Here is a 24418-nt window from a genome sequence, read left to right on the forward strand (position 1 = left end):
GGACACTCAGTGGCACTGGTACATGTTCTGGGGACACACACAGTGACTCTGGAGACACACACAGGACTCTGGGGACACCCTGACCTGCACTTGTGGCACTGGTACAGGTTCTGGGGACACTGGGGACACTCAGTGGCACTGGTACATGTTCTGGGGACACAGTGACACCCACAGACCTGCACTTGTGGCACTGGTAGATGTTCTGGGGACACACACAGTGACACAGGTGACACACACAGTGACACGTGACACACACAGTGACACAGGTGACACACACAGTGACACAGGCGACACACAGTGACACAGGACACACACAGTGACACAGGTGACACACACAGTGACACGTGACACACACAGTGACACAGGTGACACACACAGTGACACAGGTGACACACACAGTGACACAGGCGACACACAGTGACACAGGACACACCCTGACCTGCACTTGTGGCACTGGTAGACGTTCTGGGGACACACACAGTGACACAGGGGACACACAGTGACACAGGGGACACACTCAATGACACAGGTGACACACAGTGACACAGGTGACACACAGGACACACCCTGACCTGCACTTGTTGCACTGGTAGATGTTCTGGGGACACACACAGTGACACAGGTGACACACACAGTGACACAGGTGACACAGGACACACCCTGACCTGCACTTGTGGCACTGGTAGACGTTCTGGGGACACACACAGTGACACAGGGGACACACACAGTGACACAGGACACACACAGTGACACAGGGGACACACACAGTGACACAGGACACACACAGTGACACAGGACACACACAGTGACACAGGTGACAAACAGTGACACAGGACACACACAGTGACACAGGTGACACACACAGTGACACAGGTGACACACACAGTGACACAGGACACACACAGTGACACAGGCGACACACAGTGACACAGGACACACCCTGACCTGCACTTGTGGCACTGGTAGACGTTCTGGGGACACACACAGTGACACAGGACACACACAGTGACACAGGTGACACACACAGTGACACAGGTGACACACACAGTGACACAGGTGACACAGGACACACCCTGACCTGCACTTGTGGCACTGGTAGATGTTCTGAGGACACACACAGTGACACAGGACACACACAGTGACACAGGTGACACACACAGTGACACAGGGGACACAGGACACACCCTGACCTGCACTTGTGGCACTGGTAGACGTTCTGGGGACACACACAGTGACACAGGTGACACACACAGTGACACAGGACACACACAGTGACACAGGTGACACACACAGTGACACAGGCGACACACAGTGACACAGGACACACCCTGACCTGCACTTGTGGCACTGGTAGACGTTCTCGCCGCAGTTGCCGCACACGCCGGGGTTGGCGGGCACCGAGGCGCTGCAGCGCGGGCACTGCAGGGTCTCGGTGGACGCCTGGTAGTTCTCGTAGAAATCGGCAAACTCGATCATCAGGTTGGAGGCCACGATGGGCAGGGGCAGATCGATCTTCACCTCCGTCTGACCCGGCGTCAGCTGAACCTTCTTCGCCTTGTGCCAGCGCGCCGGCCTGCGGAGGGGAAAGGGAAGGGAAGGGGAGAGGGGGAAGGGGGAAGGGAGAAGGGAGAAGGGAGGAGAAGGGAGAAGGGAGAAGGGAGAAGGGAGAAGGGAGAAAGGAGAAAGAAAGGAGAAGGGAGAAGGGAGAAGGGAGAAGGGAGAAGGGAGAAGGGAGAAGGGAGAAGGGAGAAGGGAGAAAGGAGAAGGGAGAAGGGAGAAGGGAGAAAGGAGAAAGGAGAAAGGAGAAAGGAGAAGGGAGAAGGGAGAAGGGGGAAGCGAGAAGGGAGAAACGAGAAAGAAAGGAGAAGCGAGAAGAGAGAAGGTAGGAGGGAGAAGGGAGAAGGGAGAAGGGAGAAGGGAGAAAGGAGAAAGGAGAAGGGAGAAAGGAGAAAGGAGAAAGGAGAAAGGAGAAAGGAGAAAGGAGAAAGGAGAAAGGAGAAAGGAGAAAGGAGAAAGGAGAAAGGAGAAGGGAGAAGGGAGAAGGGAGAAAGGAGAAAGGAGAAGGGAGAAAGGAGAAGGGAAGGTGCGGGAAGGTGCGGGAAGGGAAGGGGAAAGGGAAAGGGAAAGGGAAAGGGAAAGGGAAAGGGAAAGGGAAAGGGAGAGGGAGAGGGAGAGGGAGAGGGAGAGGGAGAGGGAAAGGGAAAGGGAAAGGGAAAGGGAAAGGGAAAGGGAAAGGGAAAGGGAAAGGGAAATGGAAAGGGAAAGGGAAGGAAAGGGAAAGGAAAGGAAAGGGAAAGGAAAAGGAAAAGGAAAAGGAAAAGGAAAAGGAAAAGGAAAAGGAAAAGGAAAAGGAAAAGGAAAAGGAAAAGGAAAAGGGAAAGGAAAAGGAAAAGGGAAAGGAAAAGGAAAAGGAAAAGGGAAAGGAAAAGGAAAAGGAAAAGGAAAAGGAAAAGGAAAAGGAAATGAAAATACTTTTTTTTCCACAGGGAAGTTCCCTCCCTGCCCACGTGTGAGGAGAAGCCAAATGGAACCGTCTCGGCTCCAAATCTCCTTTAACTGGGATGAATGGAGAGCAGTTCTAGGATTCGCTTCCTGAGCTTCTGTATTGACATGATATGTAGCCAGAAATACATTTTAAGCTTTTATCCTCTTCATAGAGAGAGACTGTTTGGGATTAAAGAGCTGTTGATGCCTCATGGAAAAACTTTAATTCTACAGACATTTTCTAGGGATTTTCACCTCCATTTTTTTATTAGTAAGGACATTTGCATGAAAACAGGATATTTATTTCTTAAAGATCTCATCTGCTCCCACTGCTTATTCTCAACCTGAAGTCAGAATCCTCTCTTTGTGACATCATAATCCTCTCCACAGCAGCCACTTGTGATGTCACAGAGGATTAAGACTTCAAATAAGCAATAAGCGGCGGGCACGGATTAATCCCTAAGCCAGAGAGATCTGATTCTGGTGAGAACATCTCAAGAAGTAAGAAGGGGAAGCACATAAGCAGGACTGGCTCCAGACTGAGCAGAGTGTTGAAAAGGAGCCATTTCTGGTAGGTGAAGCAGTGCTGAGAGAGTGAGACCATCCAACTTCTGATTTTAATTCTATTCTGTGGCTTCAAACAAACAATGTTAATGCTTCCAGCATTCCTGGACATGCTGTAAAGTCCAAATCCCTTTTGGAGTCAAACTAGCCATGAAGAGCTCTCGGTATTACTACTGCTTCCCACACAAATAAGTCAGGTGCTTAAAAGAGAGCCTGGACAAAGTTGGAATCCACCAGTTTTATAGACATTTTTCAAGCTCCAGAGGAAATCTGGATCTTTTCTTCAGCAACTGAAGGGGATTCAGAACAATCCCACCCAATGTGAGCTGAGAGTGAGGAGTAACAGCCTAAGGAGGAACCCTGGGTGAAAACAAGAAGCCAAGGGAACGAATCAATCCCAGAGACTGCGCACAAAACTCGATGAACATACTTGTTCTTCAGCTCCACGATGGCCTGCACGGTCCTGTTGTTGTAGTAGAGGTTGATGGTTCGCACCATCTTGGTCCTTTTCAGGTCCCCAATCTTCACTGTCACCTTGCTGATGGTGTGGCTGCCAATGAGCTTCACCACCTGCTGCGTGGTGGTGTAGCGCGTGTCCACTTTGATGGACGACAGCTTGATGTACTGGGGAGGCAAAGCCAGGACTCACCGCCTGTCTGAGGGCATCCCAAAACATCAGGGACACGGGAAGGCATGGCTGGAAATCAGGGAAAGCTTCTTCCCCCTGAGGGTGCTGGCACTGCCCGGGTTCCCCAGGGAATGGGCACGGCCCCGAGGCTGCCGGAGCTCCGGGAGGGTTTGGGCAGGGTGGGATTGTTGGGGCCAGGGTTGGATTTGATCCCTGTGGGCCTTTTCCAGCTGAGGATATTCCATGGCTGTGTGATTGCAGGGTTACTTACACAGAAGGGCACCTCGGGGTTGTTGCACACAAGGCAAGGATCACTCTCCAGGTAGTAGCCATCGAATTCCACGAGCCCGGACAACGTGCTGGAACGAGGGAACACCACACATGGACCTGTGTTTGCTGCTTTAAACCCAAACCACTCAACCAGAATCACTGTCATTCCCAATTAACACAACTGCTACCATGAAAACCACACTGGAAATAACAGATTTTAACTAAGCAGCACTTTTAATTAATTAATTACCAACAGCCGAGGTGGGGCCAAGAACACAACGCTAAAAACTGCAAACCTCTACTCTCCAGCTGGGCCTAAGACTTCATAACATTTACATTTACTGACAGTGAAAGATTTTATAACATTCACTGACAGTGAAAGATTTTATAACATTTTCTGACAGTGAAAGATTTTATAACATTCACTGACAGTGAAAGATTTTATAACATTTTCTGTCAGTGAAAGATTTTATAACATTTTCTGACAGTGAAAGATTTTATAACATTTTCTGACAGTGAAAGATTTTATAACATTTTCTGACAGTGAAAGATTTTATAACATTTTCTGACAGTGAAAGCAGAAGAGCTCGAGCTCTGCTGGTGGGACAGGACACCAGGTTTCCATGCGGCAGGAAGGATTTTCTGCTCTGCCCAACCTCAGCAGGGCCAGAGCAGGATGGAGCTCAGCTGGAAATCCCTGCAGGGACAGGGATCAAAGGCACAGGTGACTCACTTGTAGATGTTGGAGTTGGGGTGGTTGGTGAGAATGTGGTTTTGAGTCCGGAGGATCTCCACGGCTTTTTGGGAATATTCCTTCAGCTGAAATACAACCAGGAAAAGACTTCAAAACAATGATTTTATTGCTCACAGAAACACACAACCCTCATCTTGTGCTGTTCCAGGTCCCCCAGAAGAGGCACACACCACACCCACGGGAGTTCAGGTGTTTAAATCATTACCCAGGACTGTCACCAAGCTGAAAATTTGAGATTTACACACTCAGTGCTGTTTGTCAGCCAATCCCTGCCAAGATTTGTGTGGCACTCTTTAAACACACTCATGAGAGTATCAATGGGTCTGAATTATTTGTTCTCAATCCCACTGATCCCCTAAAAGATCCTCCACTTCCTTTGATCAAAAATCACGGTTACAAAAGGTTTCTAGGAGTTGCAATATCAAAAATGTAAAAACTGGAGCTGCCAGATCCACAAAAGCCTCCTGTGTGAAAGAAGTGTTTTCCTCAATAAATAAAAAAACTCACCAGCACAATTTCACCCCCAAAAACAATAAAACACAAAAACCACACTTCCAATTTTTTTAAGGATCCTGCTTTCTTTTAACACTGAAGTTCTAAGAACACGAAAAATTTCCACCAGAAGCTCTTTTGGACAGAAAATCTGCTCCAGCTGTATCAGAAACGAGCAGCTGGGATGCTGTGCCTCCCTCCTGGAACGTCGCTGTACCTTTTTCTCGGTCTGCTGTGTCTTCAGGGAGAAGTATCCCAGCAGATCCACAAACTGGGCAGCCTTTCTTCCGTAGGCTGGCAGTTCTGGCCAGATGGACCACATCAGATCCAGCAGTAACTCCTGCTGGGACTTGTTGGAGTTCCTGTTGGGTGGAACACAATGCTGGGTGAGTGGGTTACAGAAAATCAGGGTCCTGAACAGGGCACAGATCTTGTGCAGAAGGAGAATATGAACTCCAGTCCTGGAGTTTATATTGTATAATATATATAGTATGTATATATATATATATTATATTATATATATATTACGTATATATATTTTATATATATATATATTATATTATCTATTATCTATTATATGTTATCTATTATCTATTGTCTATTATCTATTATATATTATCTATTATATATTATCTATTGTATATTATCTATTGTATATTATCTATTATCTATTGTATATTATCTATTGTATATTATCTATTATCTATTGTATATTATCTATTATCTATTGTATATTATCTATTGTATATTATCTATTATCCATTATATATTATCTATTATCTATTGTATATTATCTATTATCTATTGTATATTATCTATTGTCTATTATCTATTATCTATTGTATATTATCTATTATATATTATCTATTATCTATTATATATTATCTATTATCTATTATATATATATAATATATTATATATATTATATTATATTTATATTTATAAACTGGGAAACCATCATCTTGCAGGGTTCACAGAGCTAAACCCCACCATCCCTTGAAGCCAGCACTCCAGAACAAAAGCAGCTGTCCTGCAACAGCTGAACTCTGAGTCCAGCCCCCTCAAGTGCTCCTTTCCCCACACAACTCCCAGTTTTTCAGGGTGTGAGTCTGGATCTGCCTCAGGAATTCCCTCTGCCCACAAACACCTGCTCCTGGCCACGGCAGGAGCCAGATTTTGCAGACAGAAATAAAACTCTCCGTGTGGATGATTGCTGCGACTGAGCAGGGATAAATCACAGCTTATGGATGCTAGCTTTGGAGCAGGCTGCAGGCCCCATGGCCTCTCAGTCCTGCCTGAGAGCTAGCCTGGGAAATTCATAGGAGGATTTCAAAACAGTCCTCAGAGACAGAAAACAACTGCCAGGTGCTGTTTGTCTGTCCTCCTGTTTTCCTTGCAAGAGAAAGTCAGGGGGTGGTGAACCCCACTGACCAATGTAGCGCTTTACTAACCTATAAGAGTTTCCTTTCTGTATTTTCCACGATCTAGTCTATAAGACAAGCCTAGAGCAATAAACAGAGGATTTCTCCTGTTCTGACTCCCTTGAGAGTCCGTGTCGTTCTTTCTGGCCGTTCCTAATTAGAACGACAACAGCTTCCACCTCCAGCCCCAGAGGAGAACTGCATTTCCAGGGCAGATCCAGAGGGAGCAGCAGCCCCTGGGCTCACCTGTAGATGTGCAGAGCCAGGCAGTGGGCCTGCCACCTGACTGAGGACGAGTTGGATTCCAGCAGGAAGCAGCGCAGGAACTGGATGAGCGTCTCCTTGTCAGCGAATTTGTTCAGCTGGTTCACCAGGGCCGTGCACAGCTGGTCCTCCTGGCTGCCTGAACCCTCCCCTAGGGACACAGGGAAGGCTTTAGGGAGAGGATAAATGCAGCACCTCACAGGCAGGCCACTCTCCTGAATTTCAAAGAGGATCGTGGGGACAAATTATGTTTCAGGTGACAAGAAAGTTAAACGTTCTTTTTCAAAAATATAACCCAACACTCCTGGACTAACAGGGAAAAAAAAAAAAACAACAAAACTGCAGGAAAACTTGCCAGTGAGGACGTGAGAAATGTGCTACACATCCTGATAAAAAGAAAAGGATTGACCACGAGGCAATGAAAAGACACAGAGAACCATCTGATGGTGAAAGCCAAAGCGGCTCCTTGAAGAAAAGCCAAGTGAGAATTTATGCCCGTGACTTTTATAGGGAAGCTTAATTACTTTCCCAGGACTGTGGATATTCATTAAGCAGCGGTCCTGGCTCCAGCACAGCTTCCAAGGCAGCCAGAGGAAACAAGTCTGAACACAATCACTGCAGAGCAGAGCTCACTGGGTGTGCATCCCCAGGATTTGTTTTAATCCTCGTGAGCATTTCAGCCTCCTACAGCCCAGGACAGGCAAGTTAAGTGGAAGCTGCTTCATCACCAGGTTAGGTAACAACACCATTAGACAACTTCAAACCCACTCCAGGCAATAAACACAGTGGGTTTGGGATGGGCACGTGATTTCAGCCCAACTCTCAGGAGCTGCTTCACCTCAGTCCCATCTAGACATGGGAAAACCTCTCTCCTGATTGTGGCTGTGCCACGAGACATGATCCCAACAGCAGGATTTACCATCCAGCTCTTTGTAAACTGAGTAGAAAAGGCTGTGAGGAGCAGACTTGCTCCCTAAAACCACAGGACAGGGCTGACCCTCACCCTCTCTCTCCTTCTCCTTTTCCTCCTTCTTGCTCTTTTTGGTGGAGGATTTGCTCTGCCCTGCCGCCTGCCCGGAGCCTGATGCTGCAGGAGCAGAGGTGGAAGAGGTGCTGGAGGCTCCAGAAGTCACAGACAGCACTTTGCTGCCACACAGAGCACAAGATAACAGCTGCAGGAGAACTGGGGACACTCCTTCATCCACCAGGAAGCTGACTTGGAGCAGGAAATACAGAACCGCTGTGGAGGAAAGGAGAGAATGTTTCAATCACACGGTTGTGGAATATCCTCAGCTGGAAAAGGCCCACAGGGATCAAATCCAACCCTGGCCCTGCACAGACACCCCAACAATCCCAGCCTGGGAGTGGTGTCCAAACCCTCCTGGAGCAGCCTTGGGGCTGTGCCCCTTCCCTGGGGAGCCTGGGCAGTGCCAGCACCTCTGGGGGAAGAGCCTTTCCTGAAATCCAACCTGAACCTTCCCTGATTTCCAACCTGAACCTTTCCTGATTTCCAACCTGAACCTTCCCTGAAATCCAACCTGAACCTTCCCTGATTTCCAACCTGAACCTTCCCTGATTTCCAACCTGAACCTTCCCTGATTTCCAACCTGAACCTTTCCTGATTTCCAACCTGAACCTTTCCTGATTTCCAACCTGAACCTTTCCTGAAATCCAACCTGAACCTTCCCTGATTTCCAACCTGAACCTTCCCTGATTTCCAACCTGAACCTTCCCTGATTTCCAACCTGAACCTTTCCCTGATTTCCAACCTGAACCTTTCCTGATTTCCAACCTGAACCTTTCCTGATTTCCAACCTGAACCTTTCCTGATTTCCAACCTAAACCCCCCTGACACAGCTCCACGCCACTAAAGCCTGAATTAAAAAATAAAAATATAAAAAAAAAGGAAAAAAAAACCCCAACCTAAAACCAAAAGCCTTTATACACAAGAACCAAACTGCCAGAAGAGAAGCCTAACCTTGGGGCACACCAGGTACAAAGGCTCATCACCCAATTACTCTCTGGGCCAATGGCAGCACAAGGGGGAGAACACACACATCTCCTGTTCCTCTGAGCTATCCATTACACCACATTTTGCTCTTTAGCCAAGGACCAGATGCAATTAGAGCACTGAGATAATTGGGACTGGAAACAAAACCTTCTCCTCCCCATCTGAGCCACCTCCATCCCAACCAGTGCTCCCCCAAACCCTGCCGAGCCAGCACTCACAGTCGTCCTTGATGCAGAATTTCTGCCAGTTCACCGTTCTCTGCGTGGCAATCTCTGCACAAGCCTTTAAATGTTCCATCTGCAGGCACCAAACAGCACATCAGCATTCCTGTCACACCACCAGCACCACCACCAGCACCTCCACCTCCATCACCACCAGCACCACCTCCACCACCACCACCAGCACCTCCACCTCCATCACCACCACCATCACCTCCACCACCACCAGCAGCACCTCCACCTCCATCACCACCAGCACCACCTCCACCTCCATCACCTCCACATCCACCACCACCACCACCACCTCCACCTCCATCACCTCCAACCACCACCATCACCACCAGCACCACCTCCATCACCACCACCTCCACCACCACCTCCACCACCACCACCACATCCACCACCACCACCTCCACCACCACCACCTCCACCACCTCCATCACCACCTCCACCACCACCACCTCCATCACCACCACCTCCACCACCACCTCCACCTCCACCACCACCACCTCCATCACCACCACCTCCATCACCACCACCACCTCCACCACCACCACCACCACCACCACCACCACCACCACCACCATCACCACCACCACCACCACCTCCACCACCAGCACCACCACCACCACCACCATAACCACCACCACCTCCACCACCAGCACCACCACCTCCACCACCAGCACCACCACCATCACCACCACCAGCAGCACCACCTCCACCAACACTACCACCTCCACCACCACCAGCACCACCACCATCACTACCACTACCACCAGCACCAGCACCACCACCATCACTACCACTACCACCAGCACCAGCACCACCACCTCCACCAGCACCACCACCACCTCCACCACCACCTCCACCACCACCCCCACCACCACCAGGCCCGTTCTCGCCGCTCCTCACCAGGGAGATGAGGGTGTCGTACTGCAGGGCAGAGCCCGAGCTGGCTGTCACCACGCTGGCCCTCAGGAAGATTCCCTGCTCCTCCAGCAGCTTCTTGATGCCCCTGACGTGCGAGTCCAGGGTGTGCAGGTCCCGCAGCTGCCGGTACTTGTCCTTGGAGCCGCAGATGAACAGCAGCAGCTTGCGCACCTGGCGGCGCACGAACGGCGTCTGCTGGATCATCAGGTACTGCAGAGAGAAACCAGGGCAGGGTCAGCTGGGCAGGGGCACGCTGGGCACCAAAAATGGGTGTTCTGACACCAAAAATGGGTGTTTTCACACCAAAAATGAGTGTTCTCACACCAAAAATGGGTGTTCTCACACCAAAAATGGGTGTTTTCACACCAAAAACGGGTGTTCTGACATCAAAAATGGGTGTTTTCACACCAAAAATGGGTGTTCTCACACCAAAAATGGGTGTTTTCACACCAAAAATGAGTGTTCTGACACCAAAAATGGGTGTTTTCACACCAAAAATGGGTGTTTTCACACCAAAAATGGGTGTTCTGACACCAAAAATGGGTGTTCTGACACCAAAAATGAGTGTTTTCACACCAAAAATGAGTGTTCTCACACCAAAAATGGGTGTTTTCACACCAAAAACGGGTGTTCTGACACCAAAAATGGGTGTTTTCACAGCAAAAATGAGTGTTTTCACACCAAAAATGAGTGTTTTGACACCAAAAATGAGTGTTTTCACACCAAAAATGAGTGTTTTCACACAGCTTTAAGGTGTTGTAAGTCTCATTCTGCACAGCAGTGCTGCAGCGCTCGCTGGAAACCATCCCTGCTCATCTCCAACCTCAAATTAACACCCGACCAAGGCTAATTAAGAAACCCTAACTCATACTTGTGAAAACTGAAGATAACTTGTTATGTAAAGTATGAAGCAAACTGAGAAGACAAACTCCAAATGTCTCCCTGATTTCTTTTTTAAGTCCCAACAGCTGAGCAGGATGATTTTTCCATCTCACAGCAGGTTTTTCTCTCTGAGCTTTGTGGCAGCAAGCGCTGAGCTCCAAGAAATAACAACAGCCTCATTTTTTCCACCTGTATTTTCCACATTTTTCCTCATTTTTCCTCATTTTTCCACCTGTATTTTCCACATTTTTCCTCATTTTTCCAACTGTATTTTCCACATTTTTCCTCATTTTTCCTCCTGTATTTTCCACATTTTTCCTCATTTTTTCCACCTGTATTTTCCACATTTTTCCTCATTTTTCCTCATTTTTCCACCTGTATTTTCCACATTTTTCCTCATTTTTCCACCTGTATTTTCCACATTTTTCCTCATTTTTCCACCTGTATTTTCCACATTTTTCCTCATTTTTCCACCTGTATTTTCCACATTTTTCCTCATTTTTCCACCTGTATTTTCTATATTTTTCCTCCTGTATTTTCCACATTTTTCCACCTGTATTTTCCACATTTTTCCTCATTTTTCCAACTGTATTTTCTACATTTTTCCTCATTTTTCCACCTGTATTTTCCACATTTTTCCTCATTTTTCCAACTGTATTTTCCTCATTTTTCCACCTGTATTTTCCTACAGATTCCTGTTCAACACACAAAACCACGAGCTCACCTTCTTTCAAGCGGGCTCAAAATGCAAGATGAAGCTGCCAAAGCTCATCTCTCCCACGAAAGAAATCACTGTTGGGGTTTTCTGGTGGGAATCTGCAGCTTTTATCGTGTTCCTGCTTACCTCAGACAAAAAGTAGAACCAGGAGTGATCAAAGATGGGCGGGGGGATGCGGGAGTTTGTGTCTGCAATCTTCTTGATCTGGTAGGGCAGGCGCAGCACCATCTCTGTCAGGAGCTGGGTGTAGGCTTCAAAAACATCTGCAGCGTGACCCTGGCAGCGAGAGAAATCCCTCAGGCTCTGAGTGACTGGCGGCTTTTGCTGCTTTTTTCTTAAAAAAAAAGCCATTTCTGCTCCTTTGCAGCCCAAAGAATGTTCCAAAATGATGAACAAAACCCTGCACAAGACCTTGAACTTGAAATCCCTCAGGCTCTGAGTGACTGGCTGCTTTTGCTGCTTTTTATTTAAAAAAAAGCCATTTCTGCCCCTTTGCAGCCCAAAGAATGTTCCAAAATGATGAACAAAACCCTGCACAAGGCCTTGAACTTGAAATCCCTCAGGCTCTGAGTGACTGGGTGCTTTTGCTGCTTTTTATTTAAAAAAAAGCCATTTCTGCTCCTTTGCAGCCCAAAGAATGTTCCAAAATGATGAACAAAACCCTGCACAAGACCTTGAACTTGAAATCCCTCAGGCTCTGAGTGACTGGCTGCTTTTGCTGCTTTTTATTTAAAAAAAAGCCATTTCTGCCCCTTTGCAGCCCAAAGAATGTTCCAAAATGATGAACAAAACCCTGCACAAGACCTTGAACTTGAAATCCCTCAGGCTCTGAGTGACTGGGTGCTTTTGCTGCTTTTTATTTAAAAAAAAGCCATTTCTGCCCCTTTGCAGCCCAAAGAATGTTCCAAAATGATGAACAAAACCCTGCACAAGACCTTGAACTTGAAATCCCTCAGGCTCTGAGTGACTGGCTGCTTTTGCTGCTTTTTATTTAAAAAAAAGCCATTTCTGCTCCTTTGCAGCCCAAAGAATGTTCCAAAATGATGAACAAAACCCTGCACAAGACCTTGAACTTGAAATCCCTCAGGCTCTGAGTGACTGGGGGCTTTTGCTGCTTTTTATTTAAAAAAAAGCCATTTCTGCCCCTTTGCAGCCCAAAGAATGTTCCAAAATGATGAACAAAACCCTGCACAAGACCTTGAACTTGAAATCCCTCAGGCTCTGAGTGACTGGCTGCTTTTGCTGCTTTTTTCTTAAAAAAAAAGCCATTTCTGCCCCTTTGCAGCCCAAAGAATGTTCCAAAATGATGAACAAAACCCTGCACAAGACCTTGAACTTGAAATCCCTCAGGCTCTGAGTGACTGGCTGCTTTTGCTGCTTTTTATTTAAAAAAAAGCCATTTCTGCTCCTTTGCAGCCCAAAGAATGTTCCAAAATGATGAACAAAACCCTGCACAAGACCTTGAACTTGAAATCCCTCAGGCTCTGAGTGACTGGCTGCTTTTGCTGCTTTTTATTTAAAAAAAAGCCATTTCTGCCCCTTTGCAGCCCAAAGAATGTTCCAAAATGATGAACAAAACCCTGCACAAGGCCTTGAGCTGGATGGAAGTGAGGATGCACTGAGCTGGTCTGGAGAAATAAAGCAGTTTAATTTATTTTACGTTTAATCAGGCTTTTTGCACCGCACCTGTACAAACACCAAACCACGGCACCACAGCGGTGGAAAAAAGGGAATTACTGTGGAAATTCCACCATTCCACACCAAGTTCAGGAATTCTGCCTGCCAAGCACAGGAGCACAGGGCTGGAGCAGTTTCCCTTCGGGATGATTCCTCCAGGAGCCCCAAAGAACTCCCGGCTCAGGAGGGCACCAAGGATTGCTCAGAGCGCTCCCAGCTGGAAATTTGGGCTATAGAAGGTGGATTTTGGTAAACTCCTCGTGCAGGGCTGCTTTCCTGAGCCCTGCAGAGCTCCCAGCACGGGGCAGGACTCACCTTGACGTACTGGCGGAGGAAAAAGGGGCTCATGTCAGGGGGAGACGAGGTGGTGTGAGGCTTCAGGAGCTGGCTGCTGGCCACGGGCTCCTCGTCGTTCTGCTGGCTCTTCCAGTACTCCAGCAGGGACTTGAGCACGTGCAGACAGTAATCAACAGCACCAGAGCTCAGCAAGGCAGCTGCTGTGGCACTGGAGATCAGGGAGGAAGCCTGCAACACATGTTGATATATTTGACAACACATCTTGTAATTGTATTGATATATATTGTATTGTGTTGATATATTTTATGTATTAGTAAAGGCCTGTATGCACAAACCAGCCTTTGAAATAAGTCGTGATATTAAGGGCTAAAATCCTTGAAACTTGCCTGCAGAAGAGAGAGTAAAGCAAAACAATATTCTTGTGTGTAGGAGAAAAAATGGAAACTGTGTGTGATAGCCAATAGTAGCTTGCCTTGCCTGCAGACCCTGTAGAACCCTATAAAAGGTGTGTTAAAGATAGAAATAAACATTGTTCACGTTTACTTCTGTGAAGGCTGGTGAATAAACTGGTGGTTTCTCAATACACAGGGAAGGAGCTGGATCAGGAACACACCTGGGAAGCTGCAGTGGGGCAGCCCTGAGCTGACAGCGTGGGCAGGAGAGCAGGTCTGGATCAAACTTTGCAGGCAGCTTTTAAGTTTGGGGTTTGTTTGAGGTTGGGGTTTTTTTTTTTTTGGGGTTTTTTTTTTGTGTGTTTATGAAAAGCAACTCAAATATTTACAGAGACTCTTTTGAAGAAGTGCTTAGTACAGGAAAACAAATAAAATCTCCTCTTAAGTCTAATCTCCCCTCGACACATGTGCCAGAGGCCACTCTGCTGCGGATTAGACGACTAGGGCTTTTTTTCCCTTCTTTCTTTTCCCCTTTCTCGTTTTATTTTTTTTTTTTAAAGTTGGGATTTTCTGTTTGTTTATCTGGGATTTGGCCAGCTGGGTGTGAATCCTGGTAGAGAAAGAGTCCCTGTTGCTGCTGCCTCTCACAGGCTCTGCTCCACCCAGGTATTGCTCCACCTGCATTCTGCAAGACGAGGAGCTTTGATTTCTGTGGGAAGCTCAAGTGAGTAACAAAGGCTGGAGAAAAAAGCTACTGTAAATAAAACTATTAGAGCAGCCCTGTAAATCCAAACAAACCCCACAGCTCATAAGCTCATTAAAATTTGATGCAGTTCAGACTAAATTTTTTAACCTCTATGCTTTTTTATTAATCTCCTTCCCACCACACATACTGCTTTTTATGCCTTATTACTGTACCTTTTAGCAACAAATATCTAAGGAATCCTCTTAGCGACTTTTACGTTGACACAGCAGCATATTGCTTTCCAATAATCACATTACAAATCCTCTTTAACCCCTTCAGCACTGGTGAGATGCGAGGGAGAAATGTGCCAGACCGTTTTAAGTAACATCATTAATGTGCTGCCCTGAGCTCAGGCTGGAGCCGTGCACGAAACAAGAGAATCCAATTCTCTTTAGGTGGCTGCTTCCTCCAGTCCCACTTTCAAAACTCTTTTTCCACAAGAGTTCAGTAATGTTACAGGTTCCCTGTACGTTTCTCCAAAGCTCTCTCAAGGATTTTTCAGCTTTAGACCTGTTATTTCAGTCAGCAGATTTCAGATTGTCGCTGATGAGCAAAAGTTCCCCCGAGCACATCGTGGAATCCCAGAATGGTTTGGGTGGGAAGGGACTTTAAAGTTCACCTCATTCCACCCCCTGCCATGGGCAGGGACATTTTCCACAGTCCCAGGATGCTCTAAGCCCTGCCCAGCCTGGCCTTGGGCACTGCCAGGGATCCAGGAGCAGCCACAGCTTCTCTGGGCAATCCCCACCCTCACAGGGAAGAATTTCTTCCCAATATCTGACCTGAATTTCCTCTCCTTCAGTTTGAACCCATTCCCCCTTGTCCTGTCACTCCAGCTCCTCTCTGGCATTCCTGTATCCCTTTCAGAGCCTGGAAGGGATCCACACCACCTTCTCCTCCCCAACATTCCCAACTCTCCCAGTCTGGCTCCAGAGGGTGCCCTGAGCACCTCCTGTGCACTTGGCTCCAACAATTCCACGTGTTCTGCTGCTGCTGAGAGCACCACAGCTGTGTGCAGTGCTCACGAGGGGGACAAAATCATCCCCTGACAAAGCAATTTGGAGATTGTACCTCACAAATGGAAGTCTTGGATCCTGACTTGGTTCTGGACATGAAGACACTGAGCAGCCTCATCACCACCAAGTGCACCTCGTTCACAGGGGAGCGCTCGTTCTTCTTGGACACGTCCTGCAAGGAACATCCCTGCTTGCTCAATCCCAGGGCTGAGCAGTGTCCCAAGCCCCTCAAGCCCAGTGCTCTGATCCTCAGGAAGCATTTCTAATTCAAGCTCAAGCAATAAGACTAAAAAAGCCTCAGTAGAAGGGTAGGCAGTGGCCTGGCTGCCAGAGAACAGTCCCACTCAAACGAAAAGCTACATATGTCAATCAGGAATTTACTGATCAGAGTTTAATTCCAGCAAAACAAATTTTCATGCTCACTTGTGGATGCCAGGCCCAGGAAACAGTGGGAGTTCCACTCATGGAATTTTCTACCTTACATGAAAGGAGGCAAGAGGAATAAACTGCCTGAACACATCCACACAGCAATGTTTCTGTGACTCCCAAGGATTTAATTCCTCCATGGAAGGAAATCCTCTGTAGAAGGAGCAAATTCAGAGCATGAGCCCTCGCTGCACTTTACCTTTTTGTCCATGCCCAGCTCTGCAATCAGCTGGGACAGAAGGTTATCCAAAGCTCCCTTGTCTTTCTCATCATCTCCATCCAGGTCTGTTGTGAGCATCAGAATAACCTGGCAAGAGCGGTCAGAGAATTATAACAGGGCAGGTCCCACATTTTCAAGATCACTATTTATCTTTTATCAGAAAACAGCACTAATTTTGATTTATCTGTGTTCTTTTCCCAAATCCAGCCCGTGCCTCACATCCTAATGTGAACATTCAGCATAAACCCACAAGACCTTCCCAAAGGAGCTCGAGGATTGGAGCCTCAGGCTCCTCAGTCAGCTGTGAAGTCACCCTGAGAGAGGCACAAATCCAGCAAAAACTGTGGGTAAGGAATGCTGGACTCACACTGGGACTGGGCAGGGAGGAGATAATCAGGTGCAAAGTGGAAGCAGTGGCTGAACCCTTGGATTGGGGCTCAGCTCCGAGCTCTCCTCACTCACCTGCATGTAAGGGATGGCCCGGACGCCGCCGACGTTCCTCAGCTGGGGTAAATTCTGCAGCAGCCTCTCCAGCAGCATCAGCCTGACCATGTGCAGCCTGGGGACACACCACACACACCCCACACACCACATCACACCCAGCAGGGTCCCCAGGAGAGCGCTGCAATCTGCCCCAGAGCCATCAGATCCTCCCAGGGAGGAGAGGACTCGCTCAGGCTTCACAGGGGAGCGATGCTGAACATGCAGAGCACCCCTGAGGATGGAGCCACACTGCCCAGGCCTGCCCACCTGGGGATTGCAACTGCATGGAAACACCCTGGAAATCAGCTCCACGCTGCACTGGGAAGGGACTGAGCACCTGCTCCCACAGAATGAAAAGCTGCCTGTGTTCCCAGGGACCACTTGCACACGTTTTTGTCCCAACAGTGAATTTCACAGGCTCCCAAGATTTGAGTGATTCCGTGTTGAGTGGACTCACACAGGATTTTCCATCCCTTCCTAGAGGCAGCAGTTTTGTGTGCTTGATGATGATTACACAGAGGGTGCTGGCACTGCCCAGGCTCCCCAGGGAATGGGGGCACGGCCCCGAGGCTGCCAAAGCTCCAGGAGCATTGTTTGGATGCAGAGGGTGAGACTGCTGGGGTATCTGTGCAGAGCCAGGAGTTGGGACTGGATGACATTTGTGAATCCCTTCCATCTCAGGACATTCCATGATTTTGCAATGCCAGTTTGCTCCAGCCTGTGTTTCCAACATCCCAATTTTGCCCCCTCTCCTCCACAAACATCCCCCCGGCAGCACAGACATCACTCCTCAAGAGGAAAACAAAACCTCTTGCCTGTTGCTGGTGTGGACATCCCCTTCTGCCTCCCCTTCCCCCTCGGAGCCTTCTCCCTCCTGCTGGCCCGTGGTGGTGCTGATGGCTCCCGTGCTGGAGCTGACGCTGCCCGGCCCCGCGGGGTGACCCTCGGCTGCCGTGTCCCCGTAGGCGCTGCTCCTGCCGGACACTGCCCGAGGGAAACGGGGAAAAACGACATCAGCCACACAAAAAACACCTCCCCTGCTTCGTGTCCGCCAGCACAGCTCAGCTGTGCTTTGGAATCGTTTCCAAAGGAGATGCTGGCTTTGGTTCTCAAAGCTACAACAGAGGCTGAAGATGGTGTTTGTAAAAATCTTTGTCACTCTCATCTTTGTGGCCCAAACTGAGTTAGTCCCACGGCAGAAATTCAAACTCAGCATGGAGGGGCAGTGCAGACAATTTTTTGTTAAGAACCTGTGATTATTTTACCTGGCTGTAAGTCCCAAATTAAAAAGAGAGGAATGAATCCTATCCCATCCAAACTCAACCAGCAGCAGTGAATTGTCTGTCCTGCTCTGGGTGTTCTGAGAGGAAAAGGCTCCAGGGAAACCTTGGTGTGGCCTCCCAGTACCTCGTGGAGCACTGGGTACTTCTGGAAAGGGATTTGTTACATGGGGAGAGAGTGACAGCACCAGGGCAGTGGCTTTAAGCTGAACAAAGACAGGGTTGGATGGGAAATTAGGAATAAATTCTTTACTCAGAGGGTGATGAAGCCCTGGCACATCACCCCATCCTGCAAGTGTGCAAGGCCAGGCTGGACGAGGCTTGGAGCAGCCTGGGACAGCACAAGATGATGATTCTGTTATTCCAGCCCAGCAAAACCTGCTGCAGATCCCACACTTCGGAGAACCACAAAAAGCAGCTGATATTCCGTTTGTGGATCACAGAACACCGGAGGGCAGCGGCCACCGGGAGCTGAGATTTCCTGTGAGCCAGGGATCACCCGGACGTTCCCAGGGAGGGGAAAGCTGAGGCAGCAGGGAGGGAACAGGGAGGGAGCAGCGTGATGCAGAGTGATGCAGGGTGCAGCAGGGCGATGCAGGGTGATGCAGAGTGATGCAGGGTGCAGCAGGGCGATGCAGGGTGATGCAGGGTGCAGCAGGGTGATGCAGGGGTGCAGCAGGGTGATGCAGGGTGCAGCAGGGCGATGCAGGGGTGCAGCAGGGTGACGCAGGGGTACAGCAGGGTGATGCAGGGGTGCAGCAGGGTGATGCAGGGGTGCAGCAGGGCGATGCAGGGTGCAGCAGGGTGATGCAGGGTGCAGCAGGGTGCAGCAGGGTGATGCAGGGTGATGCAGGGGTGCAGCAGGGTGATGCAGGGTGCAGCAGGGCGATGCAGGGGTACAGCAGGGTGCAGCAGGGTGATGCAGGGGTACAGCAGGGTGCAGCAGGGCGATGCAGAGGTGCAGCAGGGTGACGCAGGGGTACAGCAGGGCGATGCAGGGGTACAGCAGGGTGATGCAGGGCTACAGCAGGGCAATGCAAGGCTGCAGCAGGGTGCAGCAGGGCTGCAGCAGGGCTCACTCACCGCTGTGCTCCCCGGCCACCGAGTCCACGGCGCTGCCGCCGCTCTCCGAGCCCACGCTGCCGCCGTGCTCCGCGGGCGACGTCCGCAGCGTGGAGCCGTCCGTGGCCGCCGTGCTGCCCTCGTCGTCCGACGCTGGAGCTAAGAGAATAAAGAGAGCTGTTACAAGTAAAAACACTGCCTGGGAACAACTGCAAACCACGCTCACGCCACGAGGGAAAGGCTGCAGGGACTGGGCTCTGGGTCTGGGGACAGCTACAAAGGGAAAGGGAGCGGGACAATTCAGGCTGCTGAAAGCAGTGGAGGGGAGATACCCCGAAAGGAAAGCTTCTCATCAAACACACGGGCATGCACAGTTACTTAAGAGAACAATGTCTGCTTGTTTATAAATGCAAGGGAAATACAGTACATGCTTTGTTTTGTCTGCTTTAGTTTCAAGAGAGGAAATGACTTGCTCAGAAATCCACAGTGGGAGTCAATCAGAGCAGGGAAAAGCTCTAAGTACACTGTCAAAACCACAAGAAGCCAATAGCAATAACTGGCTCTTCCAAATTTTAAGGCATTACTTAGGTCAAAATGTGAAAAAGATGATGCCTTGCAGTGAACAGTTACCTGATGCCGTTGTGTCCGAGAGCGTTCCGGCGTCCAGGGAGGAGGAGCTGGGAGCTTGGCCCGACAGCCCCAAGCTCTGCAGTCCAAGGGCACTGCTGCTGCTCCCTGCAAGCAGAGAACAACTTATGAGCACCTTTCTTTGAGAGGATGAAGTTAACTCTGGCATTTTCTGTACATTTCATGGTTCTGCTGTCTTTGGTTCACTGGGGGTGACACTGACAGCTTTGCCTCGTTTCTTTCCCAGTTTCCATCCCCTTTTTTGCCTGCCGACAGTGCCCAGGTCTGACCTTGCTGATCTTGTTGCAGGCTCAGGGCAATAGCCAGCTCCACCATTGTCTCATCATCTGCATCTGGAGGGATATCCAGCATGGGAGGGAATCCCTCTGCTCCAGCCAGGAGAGCCTCCAGAGGAGAAGGGTTCCCATTATTCACGTTCTCAGAAGTCTCCAGAACCATGGATTCCGACTGTGGAGAGAGGAAACACAGTGAGAGCTTTCCCCAGACCACCACCAGTCAGGGAGCAGGCTCATCAGAACTAAACTCAAGTCCTGGCACACTTCAAAGGCTTCAAGGAGAAGCTCTGGACTCACCACCATCTCAAAGTCCCCGTGATCCACCTCGCTCTGCTCCTGGCTCTCCTGCCGGATGTGCTCTCCGTTTGCTATCCCAGAGCTCTGCAGCTTGTCTTCTGCATCGTCGTCATCATCATCATCCTTATCTCCTGAGTGGCACAGCAGGACTGGGTAAATCTCCTCATCCCATCCCAAACAAGGCACTTAACGCTGGGAAAAAGCCCCAAGCTACCCTCAGCTGCCAAGAGATTCCCTGACACCGGCAATTTGCTCCAATTCTGAAAAACCTCTCTTGTTTGGAGCTCTGGTAATTTTGGTCTGCACACATCTTTGACTGATTTACTAGACCCTGAAAACATGCCTAGAAATACTAACTCTAGATTAGTACTCTCTAGATAAAATGATCAGATTTTCCTGTCACTGAAAGGGGAATATCTCAGAGAGATTTCTTTGTTGAATCCCAAAATACCAATGAGAAGGTGAGAGTTTATTAAATAAAAAGCGGATTAAGGGGCAAGGGGAAGGAAAAGAAAGGAAAAAGGCTGATTTTAGGTTTTTCTAGTCCAAATTTTAACAAGATCACTTTATTTTCCGGCCACTCAAGAAGGCCATGCTGGTTTATGGCGTACCCATGGGAGTGTTGCTGCGAGGGGACGATGGCAGGGTCACGTGCCGCCGCTTGTTCCGAGGTCTCAGCACTCTGATCAAAGCTTGCTTGCAGGAAAAGCTCACTGCTGGGTCCTGCAGGGTTAACAGTTCATCATTACACTCCTTAAACTCCAAGTCTTTAATCACAGCATTTGGAAAGATGGCTAAAAATACATTTGTGACTCTTGTCAGTCTTGGTTTGTGTAGGACACGAGTCACTGCCTCAGCTCCCTGCTCCCCTCAGGAGCCACAAAGCAACACTTGGAATTCCACATGACAAACATTACAGGAACACAAGGAGAGAGAATTCTCCTTCCTTCAGTTCTGGTGGGTGTTTTTGGCTGTATTTTGTGTCTGTGCTATGCATTTGCATTCTACCCACATTCAATTCTTTTCACGTTATAAAACCATAGAAACATTTAGGTCGAAAGAGCCCTGTGAGATCAAGTCCCACCACAAACCCAACACTGTCCCCAAGTGCCACACCACACTTTTAAATCTCTCCTGAGCTGGGGACTCAACCACTGCTCTGGGCAGCCTGTGGCAGGCTGGAACATCATTCCCATGAAGAAATCTCTCCTGAGGTCCAACCTAAACCCCCCCTGGTGCAATCAGAGGCTGAGGAAGAGCAATTAGAGCAGAGCAGGATGACATACAGGGCAAAGTAACATCTGCATGTAGATCTTGGATGCAGTGTGGATACAGTCCAGCTCACAGGTGCAATATCCATGGATGATATCCACCAAAGCATTGACTGTGGCTTCAACGTGAGTGAGACCTGAGGAGGAATAAAAGCAGGAATGAAATCAACTCTTGGTGTTCCAGCACAGAGTGAGGCACTGCAGGAAGCATCCTTTGTTTGCAGACTTCAAGGCACAGTGGTAAGAGCACAAATATATTGATTCTCCATCCAGACTGAGCCAGTCTTGTCTGTCTGATGGAACATTGTCATACCAGCACCACTGAGTATGCTCCAACACCACCCACGAAGCCAAATGTGGGGAAATCAACCATCAGTCCCTTTTTCCTGGCACAACACACGTCCCCCTGAACAAAAGCTGCAGGATCAGGAGCAGAACCAGCAGCTCCACGTCACAAAGCCCTCAGTGCAGCACTAGCATTGAACAAGTCGTTTTCTCTCTGCTTACAAACTTCAAATAGGCTCCTTTAGAAAGCACAGACAGCAAAGGAAGAGCTCTCCCACCTGGCAGGCAGGCAGGGGCCAGGAAGGCGTTTTTGGGTTTGGAAGCGTGGAGTTTCCAGAAGTGGTTCACCAGCTGGGTAATGAAGGTGCAGCCCTCTCCTTCCACGTGTTTCTGGGCCTCCTGCCCTTCTTCACTCTCTGCACAGATTAAAAAATCACCTCTCAGAAATGTGCAGGGGGAAAACCTTAATGAGGGGAACACCAGGTTTATTTCAAATGGCTTTCTTCTCCCCACAGGCTGTGATGTTCTCATCACCAGGATATCACACACCTACCAAAGGTGTCAAATCCAGCCCCTGTCGCTCCGAACCCGACACCCCAGCACAGCCCCCAATTATCACAGTAGAAACTCAGAGAAAATGACAGACTTATCTACCTGTTTCCAGCAGCACGGTTGATTCTGTGAAGTGGACCAGATTGTTGGGTCTCATAATAGCAATGGATCGAGCAGTGATGACCAGCCTCTGGAAGACCTCGGGATCGAGGTCCTTTCCTTCTTTGGTGGAGGAAGCCAAATACTGAATGGCTTTGCATAGCAGTGCTTGATCCTGGAGGGTGAGAGGTAACAGGCAAAGAAAAACAACTGAGAAAGCAGCTGAAGTACAACCAGGGGACAGATCCTGGGGAAATCTGGCACTCTTCATTTAAGAAAGGACAGCTAAGCCTAAAAGGTCACAGAATCAGGTGAAACACAAAAGCCAGCAGGGCAGGCAGCAGGAGCTGAAGTGAGGTGAGCCAGGAGGTTTGGACTGCTCTCCAGGGCTGTGCTGCACCTCAGCCATGACCTGGCAGGTTCCAGAAGCCCCCAAATCCATGTGCTGGGCAGTACCTTGTGGTTGTGGTAGGCTGAACGGCTGGTGTGCAAGCTGGCCAGGAGGCTCTTGGTCTGCTGCTGCACGCTGGAAGGGGCTGGCATGGACAGCAGCACCATAGCCAGCTCCTGAGCTGCAAACTTATTCTTCTCCTAGGAACAGACAAACCCCATTATTTACTAGATTTACCATCCCTCAGTGTACCTGCAGCTCCCTTCCCTCAACAGCCTTTTGACAGCCTCCCTCCATTGACTATCTGACATTTAGGAAAAGTCCTTTTGAGATTTATGGGCTCCTGCCCTGCTGTTTCTGTAAACCAGGTCACTCCCCAAGCACAAAAAGCCCACCAGCTCTAAATGCAAATGCCAATTGTCATTCTAAACTAGTTTCAAACAGCTTTTGGCTAAGGCAACTTTCAGATCAGTGCTGTGAGCAAAAGGGATGCGGCTCTGCTGCTATCAGGCCCTCGGGGCTGCAGGAGGTAGTGCTGAGCTCACCCCTCCTCCCCCAGCTCCAGAGCTCAGGAATGTATTCACAAAGTTACTTGCCTTCTCGTTGACTGGTCCCACAGCAAAGCAGCTTTCCAGCGCTTCTAAAGAACTCACTACTAGCCTGGAGGGAGAGAGGAAAGCAGGCTTGAGTACTGCAACCCTTCTCTCTCCTTAGCACTTTGCTTTATGCGGGCTACACTCATGAGTAGCTCAGAGACAGCTAACGAATGCCAAGTACAAAATCAAAGCATGATAAAACCTGCCACAGGCACCATGCATATCATTTCATTGTGTTACAGACCAGAGTTAAACCTGGCTCACGCTCACAGACAAACTTAGGACTGCTTTAATAATCCACAGCTGAAAGACAGGGGCTTTTCTCTCCCAAAGAGGATAAAACATTTCCTTACGCAGCCTGCAGCAGGGATAACTTGGATTGTCTTGACAGTCCCAATTCACCATGGCCCCCAGACGTACAGATGACTGCAGATCAAGGCTGGCTATGACACATGGGAAAAAGCGGAACCGACTTTGCTCAGGGAGCAAACGTTCTCCTGGCTGGCTGTTCTCACACAGGTTGCTCTTCCCAGCTTGGAGTTTTTCAGCACAAAATATTCCGGAGGGAAATTCGCTCGGAGCACCGGGTGTGACCCCCCCACCCCACCCCCAAGCAAGGGATGCTGAGGTTCAAGCAGGCTGGGAAAATACTTTTTCCAAGGGAAAACCTGATTTACAAGTGGCAGCAAAGTCCCTGGAGCAGCACTCCGTGCCCCCAGGTAGAACCACCTGAAATGCCATCTGACACGCCAGAAGGAGCAGGAAAATAC

The 24418-nt window shown here is 49.0% G+C and overlaps 1 protein-coding gene across 6 annotated transcripts in view; it reads right to left on the reverse strand.

Annotated features, from left to right (window-relative positions):
• The window catches only part of UBR4 (ubiquitin protein ligase E3 component n-recognin 4), an 88706-nt gene that overhangs the window by 31545 nt on the left and 32743 nt on the right, over positions 1–24418 (reverse strand). For 3 of the 6 annotated variants that reach the window (XM_088066479.1, XM_088066481.1, XM_088066476.1), the window contains 25 exons: positions 23649–23712; positions 23118–23252; positions 22665–22836; positions 22289–22426; positions 21741–21862; positions 21066–21177; positions 20455–20585; positions 20152–20329; positions 19865–19969; positions 19256–19411; positions 17708–17876; positions 16872–16968; positions 16389–16496; positions 15819–15935; positions 13629–13838; positions 11763–11912; positions 10019–10246; positions 9107–9185; positions 7881–8117; positions 6860–7028; positions 5410–5554; positions 4680–4765; positions 3948–4035; positions 3479–3672; positions 1334–1573 (listed from right to left, as the gene is read on the reverse strand). In XM_088066479.1, the coding sequence (XP_087922605.1) occupies positions 1334–1573; positions 3479–3672; positions 3948–4035; positions 4680–4765; positions 5410–5554; positions 6860–7028; positions 7881–8117; positions 9107–9185; positions 10019–10246; positions 11763–11912; positions 13629–13838; positions 15819–15935; positions 16389–16496; positions 16872–16968; positions 17708–17876; positions 19256–19411; positions 19865–19969; positions 20152–20329; positions 20455–20585; positions 21066–21177; positions 21741–21862; positions 22289–22426; positions 22665–22836; positions 23118–23252; positions 23649–23712 (3630 nt within the window). The remainder of the gene's footprint in view (positions 1–1333; positions 1574–3478; positions 3673–3947; positions 4036–4679; positions 4766–5409; positions 5555–6859; positions 7029–7880; positions 8118–9106; positions 9186–10018; positions 10247–11762; positions 11913–13628; positions 13839–15818; positions 15936–16388; positions 16497–16871; positions 16969–17707; positions 17877–19255; positions 19412–19864; positions 19970–20151; positions 20330–20454; positions 20586–21065; positions 21178–21740; positions 21863–22288; positions 22427–22664; positions 22837–23117; positions 23253–23648; positions 23713–24418) is intronic. The other 3 variants (XM_088066480.1, XM_088066477.1, XM_088066478.1) reach the window with 2 other exon arrangements.

Source organism: Pseudopodoces humilis, chromosome 24 (genome assembly GCF_049639895.1).
Source record: "Pseudopodoces humilis isolate 2021_Gansu_Grassland_sample_001 chromosome 24, ASM4963989v1, whole genome shotgun sequence".
Lineage (NCBI taxonomy): Eukaryota > Metazoa > Chordata > Aves > Passeriformes > Paridae > Pseudopodoces > Pseudopodoces humilis.